We start from the raw sequence: 24566 nt of genomic DNA on the forward strand, positions 1-24566 counted from the left end.
AGGAAGTAAGTGGGTGCTTTATGCATTCATGTTGTGTATGCGTTACCTGTGTTTTGCACAAAAGTGAATTCGGAAGACAATGTACAGGAACATTCAGAACATCTTCAGACTATTCATCTTTCTGTTTTCTTAAGGAGTGGGTGTGGTAGATGAAGTTTAGTGCTTCCATTCTGTGCTTCTTTGACCAAATGGCAATGCTATAGGAGTTTCAGTTAGTCCTGTCTCAAGTTACTGCTGTTATCTTCTGATGCTGGTTTGAGTTCTTATTTAAGAAGGGATTTGCCTTTCCCAGAAATCAGAGCTTCGTAATAAAAAGAAACTGGAGCTTAGAGGGAGCAGCTACACAGTTTGGCTTTCCCATTATTAATCTCATGATGTCTCTCTATGAAACTATGAAAAATCTAGATTTTGTAGTCAGTTCTTACCTTTAACCACCTTGTCCATCAAGGGCACATGTAGGCCTCATATCTCTTCTATGTGCTACAGTTAGAATAACGAATGGGACCGATGTTCTCATGGTATGGAGTTTATACAGAGGAAACAGACGACTATGTAAGTGTGAAAATATGTTCTGCCCTCGTCTCAGCCTCCATCATGAGAGCTATCCACCCTCTTACCAGCTATGGGCATGTAAAACAAAAGAGAAAAAAAGCTCAACATGACCAATATCTCCATGGGGTGGTAAGACATAAAATAACCAGATCTGAGGTCGTGGAATGCCTTTTTCTATAGAGGCAGTGGGATGCTGCCATGTCTCCCAGCTCCTACATTGTGTTAATATGCACCGCCTTCACCCCCCGGTCCCCCCGCCCAGCCCCGCTTCCTTCTAAGCATCTGCACTCCTGGCTCAGTGTGTCAGCATTTCTGTATTGCAGTCCTGGCTCTTTCACTATTTATAGACCCCTCGAAGAAAGAGAAAAAAATGAATATTTACTTATTTTTGAAGTCTAAGAAATCCTACCTGTAGTGCTAATCTAATTGAATTCTTCCAGATACGTAAAGTGAGTGATATTCTTATTGAACGTGTGAAGAAACAGGCTTGAAGATTTGGAGTGACGAGTTCAAATTTTTACAGCTAGAAAGGATTTGAATCTTGGACTTCAAATAATAGTATTTAACGTTTAATGAACGTTAGCATTAGGTCTGGTTAGCGCTTTATATACCCTACAATCTTGGGAAGCAAAAGCACTATTTTACTTTCGTCGAATCTGAGGTTTAAAAAAGTGAAGTGACTTGCCTCAGGTCACACGTAGAAGTGAGGGCTGGTATTTCAAGCCAGATCTGCCCGGTTCCAGAATTCATGCTTGGTGGCAAGAGATTAGTTGAAAATCCAGGCTCTTCTGAATCCAACGCCCATCTGTGCTCTATGTATTCAATCTGGCCTGATTTTAAACATGGGTCAAGAATTAGCAATAATGTGGTCTTTGGTAAGTCAATTACCTTCTTAACATCAGTTTCTTCATTTGTAAGAGGGGGATGATAGTAAGTAGCTGTCAGCGCTGGGAGGTTTCAATATGGTTATACACACAGCAGTCCTCCAGCAAATGATGGCATCTCTCTCTGCCACCTTTTGACAACCATTACTATTTCTCCCACCCCTACTCCCTACGTTCTCTCAGCAGACTTCGTTCGTTCCTTTCTGGCATTGGGATTGAGGGCTCGGGATCTTTCTGTTTTGAGATTGACAAAGTCAATCCAGGATGACGGTAAAGAGAGAAGAAAATGCACAGCAGTCAGTGTTCCTGAAGTGTCCAGACTCCACTCATGAAACTTTGTGTGATTGAATTAAATTAGTCTCTGGGAGGTAATTCAGCTGACTGCCTGCCCATGATGACAAGTGGCAGACTCAATGGTGATTCTGAGATTAAGAATTGCATCGGAGGATAGGAGTGGGTCAGCTGACAGCCAGACAACAGGCAGCATAACCTAGTGGTGGGGGGTCCTAGTGGTCAGAACATTCCGTAGACTGTGTTTGTAAAGTAGTTGGAAGAGATGTGGTAGGTGAAGAATGGGGATGCCTTCTAAAGGGTGATGGTTAGTTGTGGCTGGAGGTTGGTAAGGGAAGAAAAGAATAAGCAAGGAATGTGGTTAGAACCTGGTGAAATAGGGCTGGGTTTGTCTCTGCATAATCAATTTCACCTTATGTTTCCTACCTCACTCCTCTTCCCCCACAGGGTCTGGCTCATAGAAACAGACTTATAGAAATGAATTTCTTTTCACTGGAAGATTATAGGTCTTCACGTGAGGTAAGATTCGTGGATGAAACTCAAGTAGAAGAATAATTCACCAGTATTTCTTAAAAATATCAAATGTGAACACTTTCACACTAGTGTTGTATAAATGGAAACAACTTTTCTGGAGGGCATTTGGTAATATGTATCAAAGTTCTTTAATGTATATATCCCTTGGCCCCATAATTTCTTGTTAAAAATTTTTTTCCTAAGGAAATATTTGAAAGTACAGGACAAATTTTTTTTAATATTCACAAAAAAATGGAAACAACCTAAATGTCCAGCAGTATGGGATTGCCTAAATACATTATGGTATAATCTATATGGATAAAAACTATACATTGTTTTTATTTCTTATTTTTTGTGATACGCGGGCCTCTCACTGTTGTGGCCTCTCCCGTTGCGGAGCACAGGCTCCGGACACGCAGGCTCAATGGCCATGGCTCACGGGCCCAGCCGCTCCGTGGCATGTGGGATCTTCCCAGACCGGGGCATGAACCCGCGTCCCCTGCATCGGCAGGCGGACTCTCAACCACCTCGCCACCAGGGAGGCCCCCTTGTAAGAACTTTTTACTACTGATATGTAGTCCTGAATACACATATATATGTATATATGTATACATATATATATATATATATATATATGTTTTAAGCCAAGATATTTATATTTTTTCAGAATCCCCAAAAGTAGAATTTTTGTTTTTTGAATTAATAGTTTTAAAAGTGTCTCAGTAATTTGGGATGGTATCACTTTGTCTAACATGTGTATATATATACGTTGAACATTTTGAGCTGAACTGAATAGGACCCAGCCTATCTAATCTATTGGTAAATTTAAAAAAATTCTTTCCTTATTTTCTAATAATCATGGCTGTAGTTACTAGGAGTACAAATGACTTTAGCAAAAATACTGAAAGGTTTTCATTTCTTATATAAATCAGTCTCAGTCTACATGCTTTAGGCACTTGAAGGAGTTAATAAACACACGTCCACAGACACACACATACATCTTAATCCTGGTGTGTTGCTATAGACTAACCTTTTAATTTTTCTTTGGATAAAAATCTTTCTGTTACAAAGTTTTAATGCAAAACACATACCTCACCTCTTTTTACTTTAGAGATGAGTGATCAAGAAGGGACTTATTCCATCCTGAGATTTCTTCGGTCACCTTCGGAGTCACAAAATAGATCAAGGCCTGGTAGTACCCAAAGCCTGGCAAGACTGACGGAAAAGGTAGATGTTTGAAGCAACTAGATTCACCCATCTCTGATGAATTGTCAAACTTCTGACATTAGAAATAAAAAGTTCCTATCTATATTCTAGGTTCTCAGTAATATGAAACCATAATGGTCTTTAATATCTTTTTTGTTTTTAATTTTGTGAGAATGGAGAAATTAATTCTTTTAAATTTGAGAAGGTAATAGAATTTTTTTTTTAATAAATTTATTTATTTTGGGCTATGTTGGGTCTTCGTTGCTGTGCACAGGCTTTCTCTAGTTGCAGTGAGCGGGGGCTACTCTTCGTTGCAGTGCGAGGGCTTCTCATTGTGGTGGCTTCTCTTGTTGCAGAGCACGGGCTCTAGGCACGTGGGCTTCAGCAGTTGTGGCTCGTGGGCTCTAGAGTGCAGGCTCAGTAGTTGTGGCACACGGGCTTAGTTGCTCCACAGCATGTGGGATCTTCCCAGACCAGGGCTCGAACCCGTGTTCCCTGCATTGGCAGGCGGATTCTTTTTTTTTTTTTTCTTTTTTTTTTTGCGGTACGTGGGCCTCTCACTGTTGTGGCCTCTCCCGTTGTGGAGCACAGGCTCTGGACGCGCAGGCTCAGCGGCCATGGCTTACGGGCCCAGCCGCTCCGCGGCATGTGGAATCTTCCCGGACCGGGGCATGAACCCGTGTCCCCTGCATCGGCAGGTGGACTCTCAACCACTGCGCCACCAGGGAAGTCCCAATAGAATGTTTTCATTCAAATTTGGTCAAGAGAAATTCATGAGGACTTTTTTTTTTTTTTTTGGCCAGACCGAAAGGCTTGCTGGATCTTAGTTCCCCGACCAGGGATGGAACCTGGGCCCCCAGCAGTGGAAACGTGGAGTCCTAACCACTGGACCGCCAGGGAATTCCCTCATGAGGATTTTAAAAGTAAAGGACAGACTAGAATCTCAAGAAAACATTGCAGGGGCTTCCCAGGTGGCGCAGTGGTTGAGAATCCGCCTGCCAATGCAGGGGACAGAGGTTCGAGCCCTGGTCCAGGAGGATCCCACATTCCGCAGAGCAACTGGGCGTATGCGCCACAGCTGCTGGGCCTACGCTCTGGAGCCTGTGAGCAACGACTCCTGAAGCCTGGTCGCCTGGAGCCCGTGCTCTGCAAAGAGAGAGGCCACCGCAGTGAGAAGCCCGCGCACCGCAAGGAGGAATGGTTCCTGCTTGCTGCAACTGGAGAGAGCCCGCGCAATGTTAATTCTTAAGGGAGGAGACATTTGGTTCAGGTCACAGATCTTTTTCCACTTACCCGTGAATCACAAGACTCCTGTTGTTAAAAGGAGAAAGAAACAGAAGATTCCAAGAATCACTAGAGTGGGAAAGCAGGCAAATGGAACTGAAGATCCTGCCCGGACAGAAAACAAAGAGGCTGAGGAGACCAGCAGGGGAAAGACTGAGTTACAGGGCTTAGAGGGGGACGTTCCGTAAATTCAAGACCCTAACTCTTGAATGTCTTCAAACTTGAAATCATAAATTGAAAGGGATACTGGACAATTTGAAACACCAACGGACTGAGAGTTAGATGCCAGGGTTCTACTCCCTATTCTGCTACTATATACCTCTGAGGGAAGTCACTTATTCTATCTTTACCAAAATAATCCTCTGATTCATCTCCATGATTTATGAATACAAAGTGAATACTAGATATGAGGACTTGGTTTTTGAGATGCAAACATACTTCTAAATAAAACATATCTGGGGCTTCCCTGGTGGCGCAGTGGTTGAGAATCTGCCTGCCGATGCAGCGGACGTGGGTTCGAGCCTTGGTCTGGAAAGATCCCACATGCCGCGGAGCAACTGGGCCCGTGAGCCACAGCTACTGAGCCTGCGCGTCTGGAGCCTGTGCTGCGCAACAAGAGAGGCCGCGATAGTGAGAGGCCCGCGCACCGCGATGAAGAGTGGCCCCCACTTACCACAACTAGAGAAAGCCCTCACACAGAAACGAAGACCCAACACAGCCATAAATAAATAAATAAGTAAAACATATCTGTATAGTCAATTTTATTGACCCATAATCAGAAGATATTTATTATCCTGTAAATATCATATGCTTGCATATATATCCATCATTTTCTCATTGGAGCCTCACTACAGTTCTTCAACAGTAGAAGAAATTATAATTCCAAACATGTATCAAATAATGTTAATCAAATATTGTTTCTTGAAACTTCATAAAATGAGTGGATATAGACATCGGGAGATTCACAATTGTTTCCAAATTGAAAAGCAGTAATTTTCCTGCTTGATTTGCTCAGTTATGAATTTATGTATATAGCACCCAAACTACATTAATCATCTGGAATATACTAAATATGGACATTTCACTTTCAATACCATTTTTTTGGTTTAGATTATAAGATATAGTTTAAGCAACCTCATGAAACTGGGCAGGCTAACTTAGTTATTTGAGGCCGTGGTAAGCTGAGCAATTGGAGGACAGGTAAGCTAGGTCCTCTACATAAACTTTACCTTTTCCTTCAGGTGATTCAGTTCTTGTTATCTTTGTCCGATTGGACTTTGTAGCGCATATTTTTGCTTCTGCGTAAATTAGCTGCTCTTTTGTCTCTGGAGATTAAAAGAGAGACGTGGTTACCACACCATAGTCACACTGTTTCTTGGAAAGCATGTAAGTTTTCGGTATGTGTGAAGGGAGTTGACAGAATAGGATTTTTTCCAAATCGAGGAGATCTATATACTTGTTTTCTTCTTACCATGTGAAGTCCATCAGGTAAATCTTTTAAGTAACAAAATCTTGAAAAAGAGTGAGACATAATGTGCCATATGCTAAATTATAATGACATTCTTTAGAAAAATTATTTAACAAGGAAAAGAAAATAATATCAGAGTTCAGTAGGGACTGGGAGAAAAAAATACTCACTTTCTGCATCTGCTTCTTGGAAGGGATGTGTTTCAACTCTGCATATCCTGGGTGTTTTTCATTCATCTCTAAACATTTTTGAGATACAATTCTAAGATGCAGACATCAACAGGTTTTTTTGAAACTAAGTTTTCAGGTTCTGTCTTTCTGAGTTCTCTGTGTATTATTGAAATCACTATTTCATACCATTTAAATACTGATGCATGATTTTACTTCTGCAATTTTCTTCCAAGAAAGATTTTTGCCTCAGATTATTTTCTTTCCCATTCCTAAAATTATCAGTTACCAGCATCTCTTTAGATGTCATTTCACCTGTTACCTGGAGTTCTCCAAATGTGGTATTTAACTTTAAAAGGGTAACAGTGCTATGATCTATGAAATGTTTATACTACACTTAAAAACTGTCCCCCCCAAAAAAAAAAAAAAACTGTCCCTATCCAGAAAAATAAAAAGATAATTTTTATGAGTCATTTTGTATTGTAAAGATAACTAGTGTTACATAGTAGGTTATTCTAAAATTTCTCTTTCAGGAGTTCTCCTGATTTTTTTTCTATTTATCTTCACTCTTTTTTTATGATTAAAGATAGTTTACTTTCCGTGATCTCCTGAAGAATCTCTTCCAACAAGTTGTTAAAAATGAAAGACCTACAATTGGGATGCAAATTAGTTTAGTTGTACTCTTGTGGGGTGTGTAGCATTGTGCCCATAATATTTGAAGGCATAGGCTAAAAGCAACCAATTCTCCTTGAAATATTAACTTTACTTGCAAATTTTTTGAAAAGTTAATTTATTTCAAGTATTTCAAATATCATTTTTATAATCAAAGCAATTTATATAGAATAGAATTCTGTAACACAAAAAGTTTTAAAATTCTTATGTTCACTAGTTTGCCAGCGTATCATCAAATAAAACACTTTTTATATATTTTATTTCCTCAGAGAATTATGCCCTGTTGTTGTCTTTTATACTGATGAAAATATATAGGCCTTCGTGTGTTCATAATATTCACTTATAACATTTAATAGTTTCCCACAAGATAACTTCTCATAAGAAAACATGATTGTGCAGAAATAGGTTTATAATGCCTTTAAAAAGTCTTTACCAAGTTTGTAATATCTTATGAATATGGAAGCTATATCACATAAATAAGAAAATTCTAGATTTGGATGTGAAATAGAGAAACACACTATTATACAGACAAGAACAATTAATTACTGATTAAATAATTATTTTATTATTCATATCCTGGCTTCATCGATGTGACCATTTGCTTTATTAACTCAGTTAATCTGAGAGATATCCTGAAATATTTTCTAACAGTGCTATCAGTTATATTCAATGGTAAACCATGAAAAAATCTGAGGTAATTTACCTTGTAAAGTGAGTTTTAAACCTGAATGGGTTAGTTCTTTTTCTACAAGATTAAATTTACTGGATTACTTTTTAAAATCTCTATTCTTTGTGCTCCGTATACGCACTAGTAACGATGAGATAAGCTGAGAGCGACAGCTATAGATATAGTTGGTGATACCTGTGTCAGTGTGGTAGTTTCTGCTGGAATCTGGTCCCAATGGAAGAGGTGAACCCCAGTGGGCGAATGGCACAGTTGTGTGAGCTGTAGCTCAAGACGACTCTTCTGGGCTCTATATGTTATTGGCTCTTGTTATCAAAGAAGCTTCAGTATTTGCCAGCTCTTCATGAACATGTGAGAAAGCAGTTCATATTTGTACTTCAGGCTTCACAATTTGCATCGTCTACGGAGAAAGGCAGTTTTTAAGCAAGGGAGATGAATGGGCAATATAATTTAAAGGGCCATGCCCATTTTGCACAGAATTCAACACTGAACTTAAAAAAGAAAAAAGCACCAAAAAGGCCACCATCACCACTATGACCACCACCAAATACTATGATTCTAAATATAATCCCTATATAGATTAGACACTAGTTTGGGCTCTAAATAGAAACTGTATGTAATGGGATATTTAAATCCATCTTCTAAACTATGCTAGTGTTAGCTAAGTGGAAATATTAATACATGAATACTAATAGTTCATTATTCTCCCCAGTTATCTGAAGGAGATTTTGAAAAACAAAGTTTTAAGATGTTAAGTTTTATTAGATGAAGAGCTAGTCAATCCCTGGTTCCTTTAAAATATATCTAAATTCAATTGCTTTATTCTTTGAAACATTTTTTTCAGAACATATACTTTTTACAGTCTGTTTTTTCAGTTCATTCCAATACAAGTATACTCTATATTCTCTAAATATACTCTCTCTATATAAACTTCAGGTTTTGAGGTTTTTGGTTCCCTTCTCCTTCAGTCTGTACTCTAATTATAAAGAGTAGAAATATATTGGCTTCCCCCTTAGTGGTCTAAAGTGGCATTTCCAATGGTGTAATGGATAAACGGTGACAGTGCAGTTGGAATATATATGTTTCAACTCAGTGGAAAAGGATTGATAGCTTTATCTGTTTTCACCATTCAATAATGGTAAAAAACACAATAAAGAAATGTATGTCAATTGTGGATTTCATTCCTTCAAAAAAACCCATTTTAGACTGGTACATTTGCAAGAGTTTTACATTGAGTTCTAGTATGGAGAAATGATGACAAAAGAAAAACCTATTTTGATGTAAAAACAAGTTGTTACGGAAATTTTCAAACAGAATGAGTGTAATAAAAAATAACCCTATGTAGTCTGAGAAAGAGGAATATTATTTATGTTCTGGCTATATGTTCTTTCTGGCTTTGTTATAGTCCCTTCTTATTCTTGTCTTGCTCTCTCGAACTGCTAGAGACTTCATCTGAAACAACCATCTGGTAAGCTCAACACTCAACACCACTGTAATTGGAATATTAGAACTTGAAAACATTTGCTTAGGCCTTAACTTCTCACATTTGGAAGTCCATCAAACATTTCCATTTCTTCCTAATCACTAACTTTCTGCACTTAAACAAAAAGTCAGTTCTCTGATCTACTTCTTTATCATTTTTCTTTACAATATTATACCTCTTTACAGCAATTTTTCTTTTTTAACCAATGATATAATGTAATAATTATTTTCATCATGAAACATATATATGCCCCATTATTTCTAAATAGTTCACTAATTCTTTAATCTTTCATATTCAAAATAGCTCTCTTAGTCTTTAGTACGATTATGCTTCACCTTACAAATTACCTTCTTGCTTGTAGGTGTTTCCCTTTCATCATTTTAAATATGTCTTGCCACTCCCTTCTGGCTCGCAGAGTTTCTGCCGAAAGATCAGCTGTTAACCTTATGGGTATTCCCTTGTATGTTGTTTGTTGTTTTTCCCTTGCTACTTTTAATATTTTTTTCTTGGTATTTAATTTTTGATAGTTTGATTAATATGTGTCTTGAGTGTTTTTCCTTGGATTTATCCTGTATGGGACTCTCTGCTCTTCCTGGACTTGATTGACTATTTCCTTTCCCATATTAGGGAAGTTTTCAAATATAATCGTTTCAAATATTTTCTCAGTCCCTTTCTTTTTCTCTTCTTCTTCTGGGACCCCTATAATTCAAATGTTGGTGCGTTTAATGTTGTTCCAGAGGTCTCTGAGACTGTCCTCAATTCTTTTCATTCTTTTTTGTGTATTCTGCTCTTTAGTAGTTATTTCCACTATTTTATCTTCCAGATCACTTATCCATTCTTCTGCCTCAGTTATTCTTCTATTGATTCCTTCAAGAGAATTTTTAATTTCATTTATTGTGTCTTTCATCATTGTTTGTTTGCTCTTTATTTCTTCTAGGTTCTTGTTAAACGTTTCTTGTATTTTCTCCATTCTATTTCCAAGATTTTGGATCATCTTTGCTAGCATTACTCTGAATTCTTTTTCAGGTAGACTGCCTATTTCCTCTTCATTTGTTTAGTCTGGTGGGCTTTTACCTTGCTCCTTCATCTGCTGTGTGTTTCTCTGTCTTCTCATTTTGCTTAACTTACTGAGTTTGGAATCTCCTTTTTGCAGGCTGCAGGTTAGTAGTTCCCGTTGCTTTTGGTGTTTGCCCCCAGTGGCTAAGGTTGGTTCAGTGGGTTGTGCAGGCTTCCTGGTGGAGGGGACTAGTGCCTGTGGTCTGGTGGATGAGGCTGGATCTTGTCTTTCTGGTGGGCAGGACTGCGTCCAGTGGTGTGTTTTGGGGTGTCTGTGGCCTTATTATGATTTTAGGCAGCCTCTCTGCTAATGGGTGGGGCTGTGTTCCTGTCTTGTTAGTTGTTTGGCACAGGGTGCCCAGCACTGTAGCTTGCTGGTTGTTGAGTGGAGTTGGGTGTTAGTGTTGAGATGGAGATCTCTGGAAGAGCTCTTGCTGATTGATATTATGTGGAGCTGGGAGGTCTCTGGTGGACCAATGTCCTGAACTCGCCTCTCCCACCTCAGGCCTGACACCCGGCCGGAACACCAAGACCCTGTCAGCCACACGGCTTTTGGGAAGTCTGAGGTTTTCTGCCAGCATTCAGTAGGTGTTCTGTAGGAGTTGTTCCACATGTAGATGTATTTCTGATGTATTTGTGGGGAGGAAGTTGATCTCCACCTCTTACTCCTCCGCCATCTTGAAGGTGACACCAGATTTTTCAATTTAGAGTCAGAAAGTAAACAAAATAAAAATGAATTACAATATAGGCGGACAATCGGTGTAGAATATTTTTTATAAAATCTCTTCTATCTCTACCCTTGGTTTACTGAGATCTTTTTTTTGTGTGTGGTATGCGGGGCTCTCACTGTTGTAGCCTCTCCCGTTGTGGAGCACAGGCTCCGGACACACAGGCTCAGCGGCCATGGCTCACGGGCCCAGCCACTCTGCAGCATGTGGGATCTTCCTGGACCGGGGCACGAACCCGTGTCCCCTGAATCGGCAGGCGGACTCTCAACCACTGCGCGACCAGGGAAGCCCCTACTGAGATCTTTGAATGAACAGGAATGTTATAATATTCTTCTTGGTCGGCCAACCTTGTATTTCATACATTAAAAGATAAAATGTGATATATTTTTAGGATTATCTGTAAGACCTTTTGATCTGAACTGGACATAGGACCGTGGGAAACTTATGACCACTGCCTGTATCTGAGGCATCTTGTGTGGTTTCGCCTGACTCACACATACATTAGTTTCTATGAGGTTATAGCCCCGATAAGAGTCTTAGGTCTATTTTTGTTTGTGTACAATATCTATTTATTCCCACTACAAATATTGAACTTTTTTCACTTGAGCAGTAAAGAGCAAAAGGTAGATTGTCGGTGGCTACCCAACCATATTTATATGAATAGAATTTGTTTTTCCTCTGAAACAAAGTCAGGGTGGAGGTAGTACCAAAAAACCTTAAGCCAAACTGTCACTATCTGGACATATAGGTTTTATGATGTGATTTCTCTCTTCAAATGCCTTTTTATATAAGCAGTCATTTAACTCCACCTTTGATGAACAGATATGTTATTTACAGCATTATTCCTTTTAAAAATTCCTCTGGTTGTCTAGAACCTTAGTTTCCATATACCTGTGTCTCCTTTACTGCATACTCAGTTCTCATAAAAATTTTCACTCTAGACTACTCAATTATATTATTTATGACAGTGGCTTTTCCTAATTTATTTCTGGAGTGATGGACTATTACCTGTACAAACCAGATGGTATTTAAAGGCTTGTTGTACATAGTTTAGTTAAGTAGACGTGATTTTATTTTTGTATACCTATTAGAAAATATCCAGTTAGAGATTCATATTTCCTCTGTGGTTTTTACCAAATTGAGTTAGTTTCATACAACTGTAAGTAGCTGTACCACCTGAGAGGTCTGGACTTGTCATCAACTGTAGGAGGATAGTGGAAGAAATATCTCTTCATTCATCCGCCAACAACTTTGTAAGCTCTCCTTCACCTTTGGGATAAAGAAATCATCCAAAAGTCTCCACAATGTCAACTGCTTCAGACTGTGATCAACCTCCAGGTATTTTTTTAAAATCTAAATGTCCTGTGCCATTTCAATGGAAATAAAAGTTTTGTTGTTTTTGTTTGTCATAAGTGCTGGTTATGATTATACTAGGGGCATTGTATTTTTAATATTTCCCACATATACCTGAAAGAGTGCCTTTAAATATATTTAAAAGAAATAATTATCTGTTTCCTGACTTGATCCAAAGTGTAATCAACCAGTTTAAATACTTTTAGGAAAGCTGGATGGGCTGTCCAGTGGAAATGTGTTTTGAGTATCTTTGATTTTACTACTACTATATTTGTATTTCCAGTGATCTTTGAAAATGGTAATGAATCTCTTAAGTTCTAATCTCACTTGCTTTACAAGGTTATAAAGTAATTATATATTTTCTATGCTAAAAGAAAACACAGAGCAGACAGAGACAATCCCTATTGTGGATGTGGAAGAGCCTCTTGCCCTTCCTCCTCCTCCTCCACCTGAGGATGAATGGCGCCCGATTCCTGAGCACACCAATGTGGATGGTAAAGTAGATATACCAGATTTTATTCATTTACGGTCTCTTTTTGTTATCTTTAGATACATCTTCCATTTTATGTTTCTCTATTTGTTACTATTCGGAAATTTTAAAATTTAGAGAAAATACAAAGATTAAAACATTTTCAAAACATATATAGAGGGCTTCCCTGGTGGCGCAGTGGTTGAGAGTCCGCCTGCCGATTCAGGGGATGCGGGTTTGTGCCCCGGTCCGGGAGGATCCCACGTGCCGCGGAGCGGCTGGGCCCGTGAGCCATGGCAGCTGAGCCTGCGCGTCTGGAGCCTGTGCTCCGCAACAGGAGAGACCGCAACAGTGAGAGGCCTGCGTACCGCAAACAACAACAACAACAAAAAACATATATAGAAGTAAAACGAAAGTGTATTTTCTGACAGGTTTGAAATTTTCATATATTAAAGAGCATAGTTAAAGATGAAAGAAGCCATTGGTCCAAATTTAGATTTGTTTTCTTACATGAAACTGAGGGACTTAAGCTTGTTCAAGGTTTAAAACTCAGAAAATTTGTAAAAAAAAACAAAGAAAGGTAGAACCCTATTACATGATGCCTCCTTTTGATCATAATTAAACTTAACATGTTTTAATAGAACAGGGGTTTCCAAGCTCGGCACTAATGACATTTTGGGCTAGGTAACTCTTTGCTGTGGGACACTGTTTAGTGATTGTAGGATGTTTAGCACCATTCTTGGCATCCATGCACTAGACGTCAGTACCACCCGCCTGTCAGTTATGACGCCAAGAATTTCTCCAGATATTTATTAATGTCCCCTGGGGAACAAACTTTCCTCTGGTTGATAACCACCAAGTTATATGATTCAGAAAGTTAAAGAAATGATTTGGGTATTAGTCATGAATATAACCATTCTCTTGACAGCAATTTTTTAACCTTGTTTCAGAAATACAATTCTTCCAAAATATAAAGAAATATCTTTTTTACACTGGAGTTTATACATTTATTTTGGAGGGAAATAAACTTACCAATAAAAGACTATTAACAATGATCTCTGAAAGTTTAGTTTCTAGAATGTGGGGATGTAGCATATTATTTTTGTGAAATTGAATACATTATAGATGTTGTTTGACCTAAAACCAAATATCATCCCTTTAAAACATTCGCTAAGATTTACTGTAATTCTTTATGAAAGGAACATACTACTACATCAAGTTCAAATAAAGAGTTCTATCTTAATAATAACACAGATTTAAAATTGTTAAGCATTTCTCCATCTCATCATATTAATGAGGATAATGTAATCTGAACTGAAATTTTGTGTCTGGTTTAAGGATATTTAATAATGCCTGTATGTAAAATTTTCACCTGTGCTGGAAGTCCCCAAAGACACACTCAGGTTTAATGTCTCACTAGGAGAACTCGCAGGACTCTATACAGTTGTACTCCTAGCTGAGATTTACGACAATGAATGGCTAACAAGCATCATCAGCAAATGGAAAAGGCACATGGAGTGAAGTGTTGGGGAGACCAAGCTCAGGCTTGCAAGGGTGCTCTCCCAGTAGAGTCACACAGGTCCCACGAATTCCCCAGCAACAAGTTGGGACTATGTGTCACATGTTGCCAACCAGGGAAACTCATTAGAGAATCAATGTTCAGGGTATTTACTGGGGGTTAATCACACAGGCAGCTTCCAGCTGGCATGTAACAAAATTACAGACTTCCTGAAGGAAAGCAACGGTTCAGCACAAGCTATATTGTTTGCACAAACAGTGGAAACATGGTAAGCCGTGCCTATCAATTAATGGTTGTGGAAACCCTACTGAAATGTAGCTTTCCAGATGCCAGCCAAGGCCAGCCTTGTAAGCGGGCCTTTCAGGATAACAAGTCAGGTCTGCTACTTTAATTCTTTTCTGCACATCCTCCAAAATACTTTTTTCCCCCTGTCATTCAGCCTAATAGTTCATAGTAATTCACACATTGGGCATTATTTTTCAGAAAATGTGGGCATTTTAACAATAATAAAAGGAAAATAATGATATTAGTCTTTCAAATAGCAGGAGTTTACATTACCTCTGATTTCCCTCACTCTGTTTCTTAGCCTCTCGTTTTTCCTTCTCTCTATGTGGAATAACCCCTGTGATCCTGGGAGTGTTCAGCCTGCTGCTCTTGATGTTGTGTGGATTCTTTGGTTATCACTGTAAGTCTGACCTATTGGGAGAAAAGAAATAATAGACTATTTGTCAGATGATCATATTTCATTAAACCATTCCCAGAGAATAGTTTTTGGTAAATGTTTTATTGCCATACTGAATGGAGAACAAGAAAAAATGACATGAAAGTATCACAACTTTTTACTATATGAATGAATTTAACCTTGTGAGTTCTCAGTAACCACGTTTTTTTTTTTTTTCCAGGGAAGCTATATTGTTGAAATTACTGCAGAATTTACTGAGTGTAATGATTATTATCAGTATTTTGAAAGTTAGAAGTTACTATATATTAAGCTCGATGAATTTGTAACTGTCTTTATGTTGAAAATAAAAAGGAATTTTTCAGTTTGTTCAAACTGCCCATTCCTGCAGCATCCTAGATTAGACCAACAGAATGTTTGGATTATTATTAAAATTGTTCACAACTGGTTATTTTAAAATAGTAGTTTCTCCATTGTAAAGCAATTATACTCCAATAAAGATGTAAAAAAAAAAAAGCTAGAAAGAATTTACAGATATTTTCAGTAAATATTTCTGGTCTGTAAATGTTTGCAGCCAAGGTTATTTAAAGATAATAAAGACTTATGAATATGGAAAAAAATAGTAGTTTCTCATTGATAAAGTTAGCTTGAAATTCAGAATTCTAAAATTTGATTAGGAAGTGAAATTCTACACATTACATCAAGGCATGATGCCAAAAGATTCATTTGAGACTTGGTTCTTGCTGTTGTCATCTATTTTAATTCAGTTGAACCACTGTCCTGTTCATATAAACACACACTTAATCTTATAAGGAATTAGGATGATATTTTAGATTTAGGCATAGACGTTAGAAATAATAGTGGATAAATGAAAACATACTTAGCCAAATATCTTTTTGCAGTTTTTGAAAACATTTATGGGGAACTTTATTAAAGATCTACTATAGAAATTAAGCTTCACAATCTAATACCCTACTGTTTCATAACTGAGCATGTGTTTTATACTCATCTGGAATGCTTGTTCCAGACTTTCAAAGTGTTCAGGAATCAGAGAGCAAGATGAAGAGCCTTATCCAACAGACTGAGTCTTTGCAAAACAAAGAGGAAAACTTTCTTCAGGTCCTAAAAGCTCTTGAGCAAAATAAAGGTAATGTTAGATCTAGAACAAACCATCTTTAGATAGTTTAGAATGCTAGATTGTTTTTCTTGTTGCAGCCATAAAATGGTTGGTTGCATAATGCAATGGGAGCTAATAGAGCGGCATGGTGGTTTTGATGGCTTCTTGCCTCTTAGTTCTTCATGGATATTCTGAAACTGAGTGTCTCACATTTACCAAATATAGCCTCTTGTATTAATTAATTAATTCGTTCATTCAGTTAATCATTCACATTTATTCAGTGCACACCAGATGCCAGCCACGTGGCTGGTGATCAAGGATAAATACAATATGAACCCTGCCCTTGGGAGGCTTAGAGAAAATATATAGACCAAAAATAAACCAAAGTTTCAAGGTGTGCAGTAGATGTGCAAGATGTTGAGGGAGCATGAAAATGGAAGAACTCAAATATCTGAAAAGCAGTGGTGTTTTCATAGTTTCTGAGTGCCTCCTAAGGAGAGGCACTTACAATAATAGAGTAATCATAAAGCTGCTTTTATGCTAATTAAATTATAATATAAAAATAGTCTATGTTGTGATAAATAAATATTTTACAAAGGTCTTGCATTAAAATGGTAGGGTTTTTTTTTCCCTTGAGGTATTGAACCTATAGTGAAAAATTAAATGAACCATCTGAAAGTCCATTAGTGATTCGTCATGTTAAAAAACTGTTTTGTTTTTTTTTTTACTGAGATATGATTGATGTATAACCTTGTGTAATTTGGAGGGGTACAACATGTGTGTTTGATACATTTATATATTGCAGTATGATTACTACAATAGTGTTAGCTAACACCTTTATCATGTTACATAACTATCATTTCCTTTTTGTGTTGACAATTAAGTTTTAATCTCTTAGCAACTTTGTGCTTATAATACAGTATTGCTGACTATAATAACTAAGTTGTGCATTTTAAAAGGATGGTTTCTAAGCAGCTGATTACTTCAGCCAGAGATGAAGCTAATTAAGTAGGGAAGGGAATTGGACTAAAATTATTTGTACGTTTTGCCACTTGATCATTATTATTATTATGACTCTTGCACAGTAAAAAATCAGATGACATGTGTATTCCTATCTAATGTTAAGTCTTGTTGTCTTATATAGAAATCTTACAGCAGCTCCAAAAACAGAATGAGTATATCACTGAGGCTCTACAAGAACTAAATGTGGAACAAGGTAATTTGGAAGTGAGAAAATTCCGAGTACATAGTAATTTTTAATAACAGCCTCATTCTTTGAAGTGGGAGAATGTGTGAAGACATGAGGCCTTGTTTGTGAGGTTCTGTGGGCTCTGAGTTGTAAATATTTTCTTTCCTAGGAGACAGGTGTGGACCTTCTCTGAGTCACTGGGTACAATACAGAGACCACTGCTACCACCAAACTGTGCAAATTGTTTCTTGGTTAGAGTGTCCGGATCTTTGCATCTCTTTGAATGCTACATTTTTAAAGACAGAAAGGAGTAGATTGATGGTGAGATTGTAGTTCATTCTTTACTTCTGGGATAAATGTATAGTAGCCACCAGGAGAAGGAAGGGCTCACCTGCAGCTCTGATACCAGGGTAAGGGGCATTCTCCTGCTTCGTTTTCCACTCATCTTTCCCTGGCGTGCTCCACATCAACACACCTTTCTTTCCTAACACACCATGCATGCATTCACTGCAGAAACACTGTGTTTGCATGCAGAACTCTTCTCTCAGATGCAACCACGGCGAACTACTTCATGTCCTTCAACTATTTATTCAGTTGTCACCTTCTTAATGAGACCTGCCCCGGCAACCTTACTTAAAATTGCAACCTGTGTCGGGCTTCCCTGGTGGCGCAGTGGTTGAGAGTCCGCCTGCCGATGCAGGGGACACAGGTTCGTGCCCCGGTCCGGGAAGATCCCACATGCCGCGGAGCGGCTAGACCCGTGAGCCATGGCCGCTGAGCCTGCGCGTCTGGAGCCTGTGCTCCGCAACGGGAGAGGCCACAACAGTGAGAGGCCCGTGTACTAAAAAAAAAAAAAAAAAAAAAAATTGCAACCTGTGTACCAGTGCCCACCCCACCGCCAGACCCTCCTCTGTGCTTTTAGGCATTCTTACCCTGCTTTAACTTTTTATAGCACTTGTCACCTTCTTATGTATCATATCATTTACACCTATGTTTTTTACTTCTATCTGGCCCACATCCCCCAGAAGCAGGGATCTTTCTCATTTTTGTTCAATGATATATCTCAAGCTCTAGGAATAGGCACAACATTAAATAAATGATAAAATAAGAAAGTAATTCATATCTTGGTGTGGTGTCTTCTTAAATATAAAATTTTCTATTATAATCATCGCTTACTATTCGGTTCAGAAAAAAATAATATTTACCTAGTAAAAGTATGGTAAATTTTACCTAGTAAAAACTGTGAAATAACTATATCAAAAGGATACAGGAGGTGAGAAGATAGGGCATGAGACTAAAAATTCTGCCTTCATAAAATAGGAAGTCATAGAACTAATAAAGAGTTAGGAACAGTTAATTGCCTCTGGAGAATGGCATTCATTGAGGGAGGAAATGACTACTATTTTGTATATATCAATATTTAGCATCATTTGACTTCTAAAACCAAGTGCATGCATTTGTGTGATAGACTTAAAAAATATATGTAAGTGTAAAAAATCGGATGAAATTACAATACAGTTAATGCTGTGCCCTTTCTTTTTACAACTTAAATATTTCTAAAATACACTGGGGAAATAAAAACCTTTATCATTACTGGAACTAAGCTAAAAAAAATAAAATAAAATTTTCTATTAGCTCTGTCTTTTTTTTTTTTTTCTTCTTGGTGTTTAATTCCTGGTTTAAGAAATGCACAGACACTGAAGAACTGAAATATTTTTTAATGTTTTATTTATCAGTGGGCATATATAGACTGCATTATTTTTATTTTTATGATTCTTTAGACACAAGTTCTATATTTTTATCTCTAACGCACTCTTAGTATTAACACCTTTGTGTATTTTGGTTCCATGTAGTACATCATGAAGTTACTTGCAGCAAATCACACTTGGCTTGGCCTGTCTTATAATGAAGAGGACAATCAATGGAAGTGGGAGGATGGCTCCCTTCCTTCTCCTGGCCTGTAAGTTTCTGGTATAAAATCCAATTCCTTACTCCTTTTTCAATGTCTTTGGCCTAAGGAGCTTGAGGAAATAGAGAAGATCCTTTGGCCTAAAGAGCTTGAGGAAATAGAGAAGATCATTTCTCTTCTCAAAGAGGGATTGAATTTAGACCTCTTTATTTCTTGTTTTTATTTCATACTATACTGTCAGCAATTTTGTAAATCATAAAGTCACTTAGATATTTCATAATTAGTGTAAATATACCCTTATTATTAGATGAGCTGAATGATTACAATTTCAGATAAGAAATATAATGTGGGGAAGAATATCATTAGTATGAATATGGGGACCTCTCTGGTATTTTTATTGGGAAGAAGTATAGATAAAATTGTCTTTCCTCAGCCAAATAATTTGGGATTTTTTTTTGGTTTTAAGTACATATTTTTCTATTGCTATTCAGAAACACTGCATTAGACAGCTATGGCAGAAAAAATATTTTCAAGCTGTTTCATCACTGTGTGCCAATCTTAGATAATATTTTAAAGTTTGATAATTTTGATAGCTGATTATTTTTATTTTGTTCCTTTAGGTTATATTATTCTTATGTTTAGTGAGGCTGTTTTTCTTATAACTTCTAATAATACTTTTGACCATTTTATAATATTTACCTTTTATTTCTTGGTATGATTCCTTATATATTAAGTTTGTGACTTCTCTTGCACACATATCTTACCAGTGTTTTCCTTTAATAATTTGTCCTTTTAAGTTTATTTGCTTTTATTATATGAACAAATGGTTAACATTGAAGTATAATGAGATTGTCTTTGTTCATTTGAAATTTATTTTAAGACATAAGGTAGAAAGCTGAAACATGTATGTTCAAATGTAGATATAATTATATGTCTCTCTATGTATTTCAATTAAGTAATCAATTGTCAGTATTGTTTAAATGATTCATTTTACTTTCATCACTGATTTTAATGTCATTTATCATATGCTAAAATTTAATATTTAAATAATTTTAGCCTTTTTACATGTCCCTTAAGTATTTCATAGTTTGTGTAAATATTTTATGTGTAAATATTCTTGAATATTTTCCCAGCCTTGCCTGCACTATTGCATCAAATTGTTAGTCTATTCTAACTTTATTGTTGATCATTTTAATTACTGGAATTTTGTAAATTGAAAGTTTTCCTCTGCTTCAAACCTTGTACAATGTTTGGAACATAGAACATTCAGTAGGTATGTTGAATGAATGAATGAAATAACATATGAAATATTTTGGCGATTTAATATGCCCAACACAGTTCAGAATTTTTTTTCTAGTTCCTTTGGCATTTTTAAAAGAAATGTACTATGCATTTAATAAATCACGAAATAAGCTTTGCCTTTTTTTTTTTTTTAAGATAGTACTGAACAACCAGCTTTGCTCTAGAGTTGATGAAAAATAGTCTTGTTAACATGGATCTAAAATGCTCTTTATAATCTAGACCTTTAGTAAAGGACTAAATTCAATCAGCATATTTGATAACATCTACCCTCTGGCATTTATATCAGTGGTAAATTAAAGTAAAATGTGAATTAAAGTAAAATGAACATTATCAGAGCAGAGGCAAGTGTCCTGAAATATTACATATACAGTTAACCCATGAATAATGCAAGGGTGTTAGGGGCACTAACTCCTCCATGTAGTGGAAAATCTGCTTAGAACTTATAGTCTACCCTTCTATAGGCAGTTCCAAAACTACATGTTAAACCAACCTGTAGTACTGTAGTATTTACCATTGAAAAAATCCGCATATAGGTAGAACTGCGTAGTTCAAATCCAGGTTATTTAAGGATAAACACACACACCCACTCACTCACACACACATATATACATATACATATATATTCTAAATTTCATTACTAATTTTGGCTAGCTTTTATATCTAATGTATTTATAAGTAAATATCCCTCCTCCAATGGTAGCTGTACATGCATGTGGTTTCTATCATGCTAATCTGTACTTAAACTTAATTATGTACCCCAGATCATATGTCCTGTCTTTCCTGCTATTGCCATAATTTTCCAGCTGGACCATTCTCTTCTTCTCTATACAGGTGTACCTTTTCCCACTTATAAATACTCATAAACAACTATCACATTTTGTGAAGCTTATTTATGACTTAATGTCTATCTCTTTTTGTATATATACATGTATGAGTTCTTTGCAAAGAGGGAGAGTGCCTTTACTCCCTTGAGTTCCCTACAGCGCCAGGTATAATCGGTTTCACATAACACGTTCTTAAGTAATGCTACTTAATTTGAACACAGTGAGTGGCCAGTGACTTGTGTTTTCTAAATTTCTCAGGAGTCTACCAAAGCCAAGTACGGATTTCCAGGGGAATTGTGTGTATGCAAATGTGAACACTGTTGGCATGGATACCTGCACTATGTCCTCTTCATGTGTGTGTGAGAAGCCTGTCTGTGCTAAACACTCAGAAGAAAGTTAAAAAAAAACTGATGAGGTTTGCACATCTCAATAACATTCCATATTCAAGACCTGCCTGCCTTTCTTCTATTGGCACTTCATGTTATTCATAATTCTTTTTTTTTGTGACAGAAACTGATAAATGACTTCATGATAGAAGAAGCCAGAGTCTAGAGTTAAAGGAGAAAAAACAGAGAAGCACAGAAAACTTAGAAACTCAGAACCTGTTTGATTTTCTGAGAGTTATATAAATGAATTAAAAAACACATCATTTGTCATAAATACTTAGTCTTTGGGAGTCTTTTTTTTATATTTCAAAATCTACTCATTTACAATTGTGACCTGTGGAAATAAGCGTTTAGAACAAATACAGTGGGAAATATAAATGATAAATGGTTTACCACATAATATACAAAGAATGTAAAAAATGCAAAGAAATATCAATAATAACAAAAAGCAGAAATTTAAAAAAATTAATTAAAACAAATTGACGTAGTCATCTATTTCTCAAGTTGCTTGCAGAAGTCTTCCTAGCAGATTTTCAATATATCAATTTCACTCACATCTTTAATTTCTTTTCTCCCTTTTCTTTCTGGTTGAAAGTGATGTGTTTTAAAAGTAAGTTGTCTTAATTAACGTTCCATTATAGAACCAAAGAATTATACTTTACAAACTTGAAATTTCTGTACATAGGAATAAGATTTATCAGAGATTAATATATTTAAAAAGCTACTTATTCTACTGAATATTTGTATTTAATTCTTTAATATTTAAATTAATATTTAAATATTTAATTTTTAAAAAAATTTTAATATTTTTTAAAATCTTTAATATTTAATTCTTTTATATTTAATAATTGTTTAATATTTAGCTCTTTGTTTTGCTTTCTATTTTTAGAAAATAGATTTGTCAAAATTCCTTTAACCTAAAGTAAGTGAGGGTCATTTAAAAAAATTTTTATTAGCATATAGTTGATTTACAATGTTGTGTTAGTTTCAGGTGTACAGTAAAGTGAATCAGTTATACATATACATATATCCACTCTTTTTTTTTTTTTGATTCTTTACCCATTACAGAGTACTGAGTAGTTTTCACTTTGCTATACAGCAGGTTCTTATTAGTTATCTATTTTATATATAGTAGTAGTGTGTATATGTCAATCCCAATCTCTCAATTTATTCCTCCTCCAACCCCCACCTTGTCCCCTGGTAACCATAAGTTTGTTTTCTACATCCATGACTCTACTTCTGTTTTGTAAATAAGTTCATTTGTACCCTTTCTTTTTTAGATTCCGCATATAAGTGATATCATATGATACTGTTTTTCTTCACTCAGTATGACAATTGCTAGGTCCATCCATGTTGCTGCAAATGGCATTATTTTGTTCTTTTTTATGGCTGAGTAATATTCCATTGTATATATGTAACACATATATACATATGTACCACATCTTCTTTATCCATTCATCTGTTGATGGACATTTAGGTTGCTTCCGTGTCCTGACTATTGTAAATAGTGCTAAAATGAACACTGGGGTGCATATATCTTTTTGAATTATGGTTTTCTCCAGGTATATGCCCAGGAGTGGGATTGCTGGGTCATATGGTAGCCCTATTTTTAGTATTTTTAAGGAACCTCCATAATGTTCGCCATACTGGCTGTATCAATTTGTACGTTGTAGTGGCTGTACATTCCCACCAACAGTGTAGGAGGGTTCCTTTTTCTCCACACCCTCTCCAGCATTTATTGTTTGTAGGTTTTTTGATGATGGCCATTCTGACTGGTGTGAGGTGATAGGTCATTGTAGTTTTGATTTGCATTTCTCTAGTAATTAGTGATGTTGAGCATATTTTCATGTGCCTCTTGGCCATCTGTATGTCTTCTTTGGAGAAATGTCTATTTAGGTGTTCTGCCCATTTTTTGATCGGGTTGTTTCTTTTTACATTGAGTTGCTGAGCTGTTTGCATATTTTGGAGATTAATCCCTTGCCAGTCACTTCGTTTGCAAATATTTTCTCCCATTCTGTGGGTTTTCTTTTCTTTTTGTTGATGGTTTCCTTTGCTGTGCAAAAGCTTTGAAGTTTAATTAGGTCCCATTTATTTATTTTTGTTTTTATTTTCATTACTCTAGGAGCGGGATCAAAAAAGATCTTGCTGCGATTTCTCAAAGAGTATTGTGCCTATGTTTTGTCTAAGAGTTTCATAGTGTCTGGCCTTATATTTAGGTCTTTAATCCATTTTGAGTTTGCTTTTTTGTATGGGGTTGGGGAGTGTTCTAATTTCATTCCTTTACATGTAGCTGTCCAGTTTTCCCAGCACCACTTATTGAAGAGAGGGTCTTTTCTCCATTGTATATTCTGACCTCCTTTGTCATAGATTAGATGACCGTAGGTGCCCAGCTTTATCTCTGGGCTTTCTGTCTTATTCCATTGATCTATATTTCTATTTTTGTGACAGTACCATACTGTCTTGACTGATGTACAAAATCAACTACAGATTCACTGAGAATGAAAGAGGAAATACAAGACTAAATTCCTGAAAGTTTTGGCTGGCAAAGTTTTTTAAAAGTATGTAGTTTAAAATCTAGCTAAATTCTACAAAAAGTCTTACCCAAGATTGTAGAGATTGGCATTTCAATTATTAGTTGTGTGTATACTTGGGAAGTGTGGGAAAAATCTAGAACTTTAAAAGACTAACAATAAAAAGTACAAAAATATAAAAGGATGGTATATACCATTTTAAGTTCAGAATAAAATTGCAAACTGTCTTATTTTCTCATAAATGAAGAGTAAATTTTTGCATACCTTTGAATTATTGTTAGAACCTAGTAAAGTGGGCG

General features: G+C 36.5%; 1 protein-coding gene across 2 annotated transcripts; it reads left to right on the top strand.

Annotated features, from left to right (window-relative positions):
* Positions 1-1573: 1573 nt before the first annotated feature.
* Positions 1574-22059, top strand: LOC307194967 (uncharacterized protein). Of its 2 annotated transcripts, none has more exons than XM_079938503.1 (12): positions 1574-1852; positions 2175-2246; positions 3352-3467; positions 12197-12327; positions 12717-12836; positions 14917-15015; positions 16037-16156; positions 17271-17342; positions 17485-17636; positions 19169-19275; positions 21609-21765; positions 21861-22059. In XM_079938503.1, exons 4-11 carry the CDS (start codon positions 12294-12296, stop codon positions 21748-21750), a joined length of 846 nt encoding a protein of 281 aa, XP_079794629.1. In that variant the 5' UTR covers positions 1574-1852; positions 2175-2246; positions 3352-3467; positions 12197-12293; the 3' UTR covers positions 21751-21765; positions 21861-22059. The 2 variants fall into 2 exon arrangements, with proteins under 2 accessions (XP_079794629.1, XP_079794630.1); XM_079938504.1 differs by having other exon boundaries at positions 1574-1804.
* Positions 22060-24566: the final 2507 nt, after the last annotated feature.

The sequence above is a fragment of the Stenella coeruleoalba genome (assembly GCF_951394435.1).
Source record: "Stenella coeruleoalba genome assembly, chromosome: 11".
Lineage (NCBI taxonomy): Eukaryota > Metazoa > Chordata > Mammalia > Artiodactyla > Delphinidae > Stenella > Stenella coeruleoalba.

Bases quoted from the DNA above. Each gene is read 5' to 3' on its own strand.
- LOC307194967 (XM_079938503.1), top strand. From the start codon at position 12,294: ATGTCAACTGCTTCAGACTGTGATCAACCTCCAG. The intron at 12,328-12,716 runs GTATTTTTTTAA...CTATGCTAAAAG, and splicing joins AGACTGTGATCAACCTCCAG to AAAACACAGAGCAGACAGAG. The intron at 17,343-17,484 runs GTAATTTGGAAG...TTTCTTTCCTAG, and splicing joins AGAACTAAATGTGGAACAAG to GAGACAGGTGTGGACCTTCT.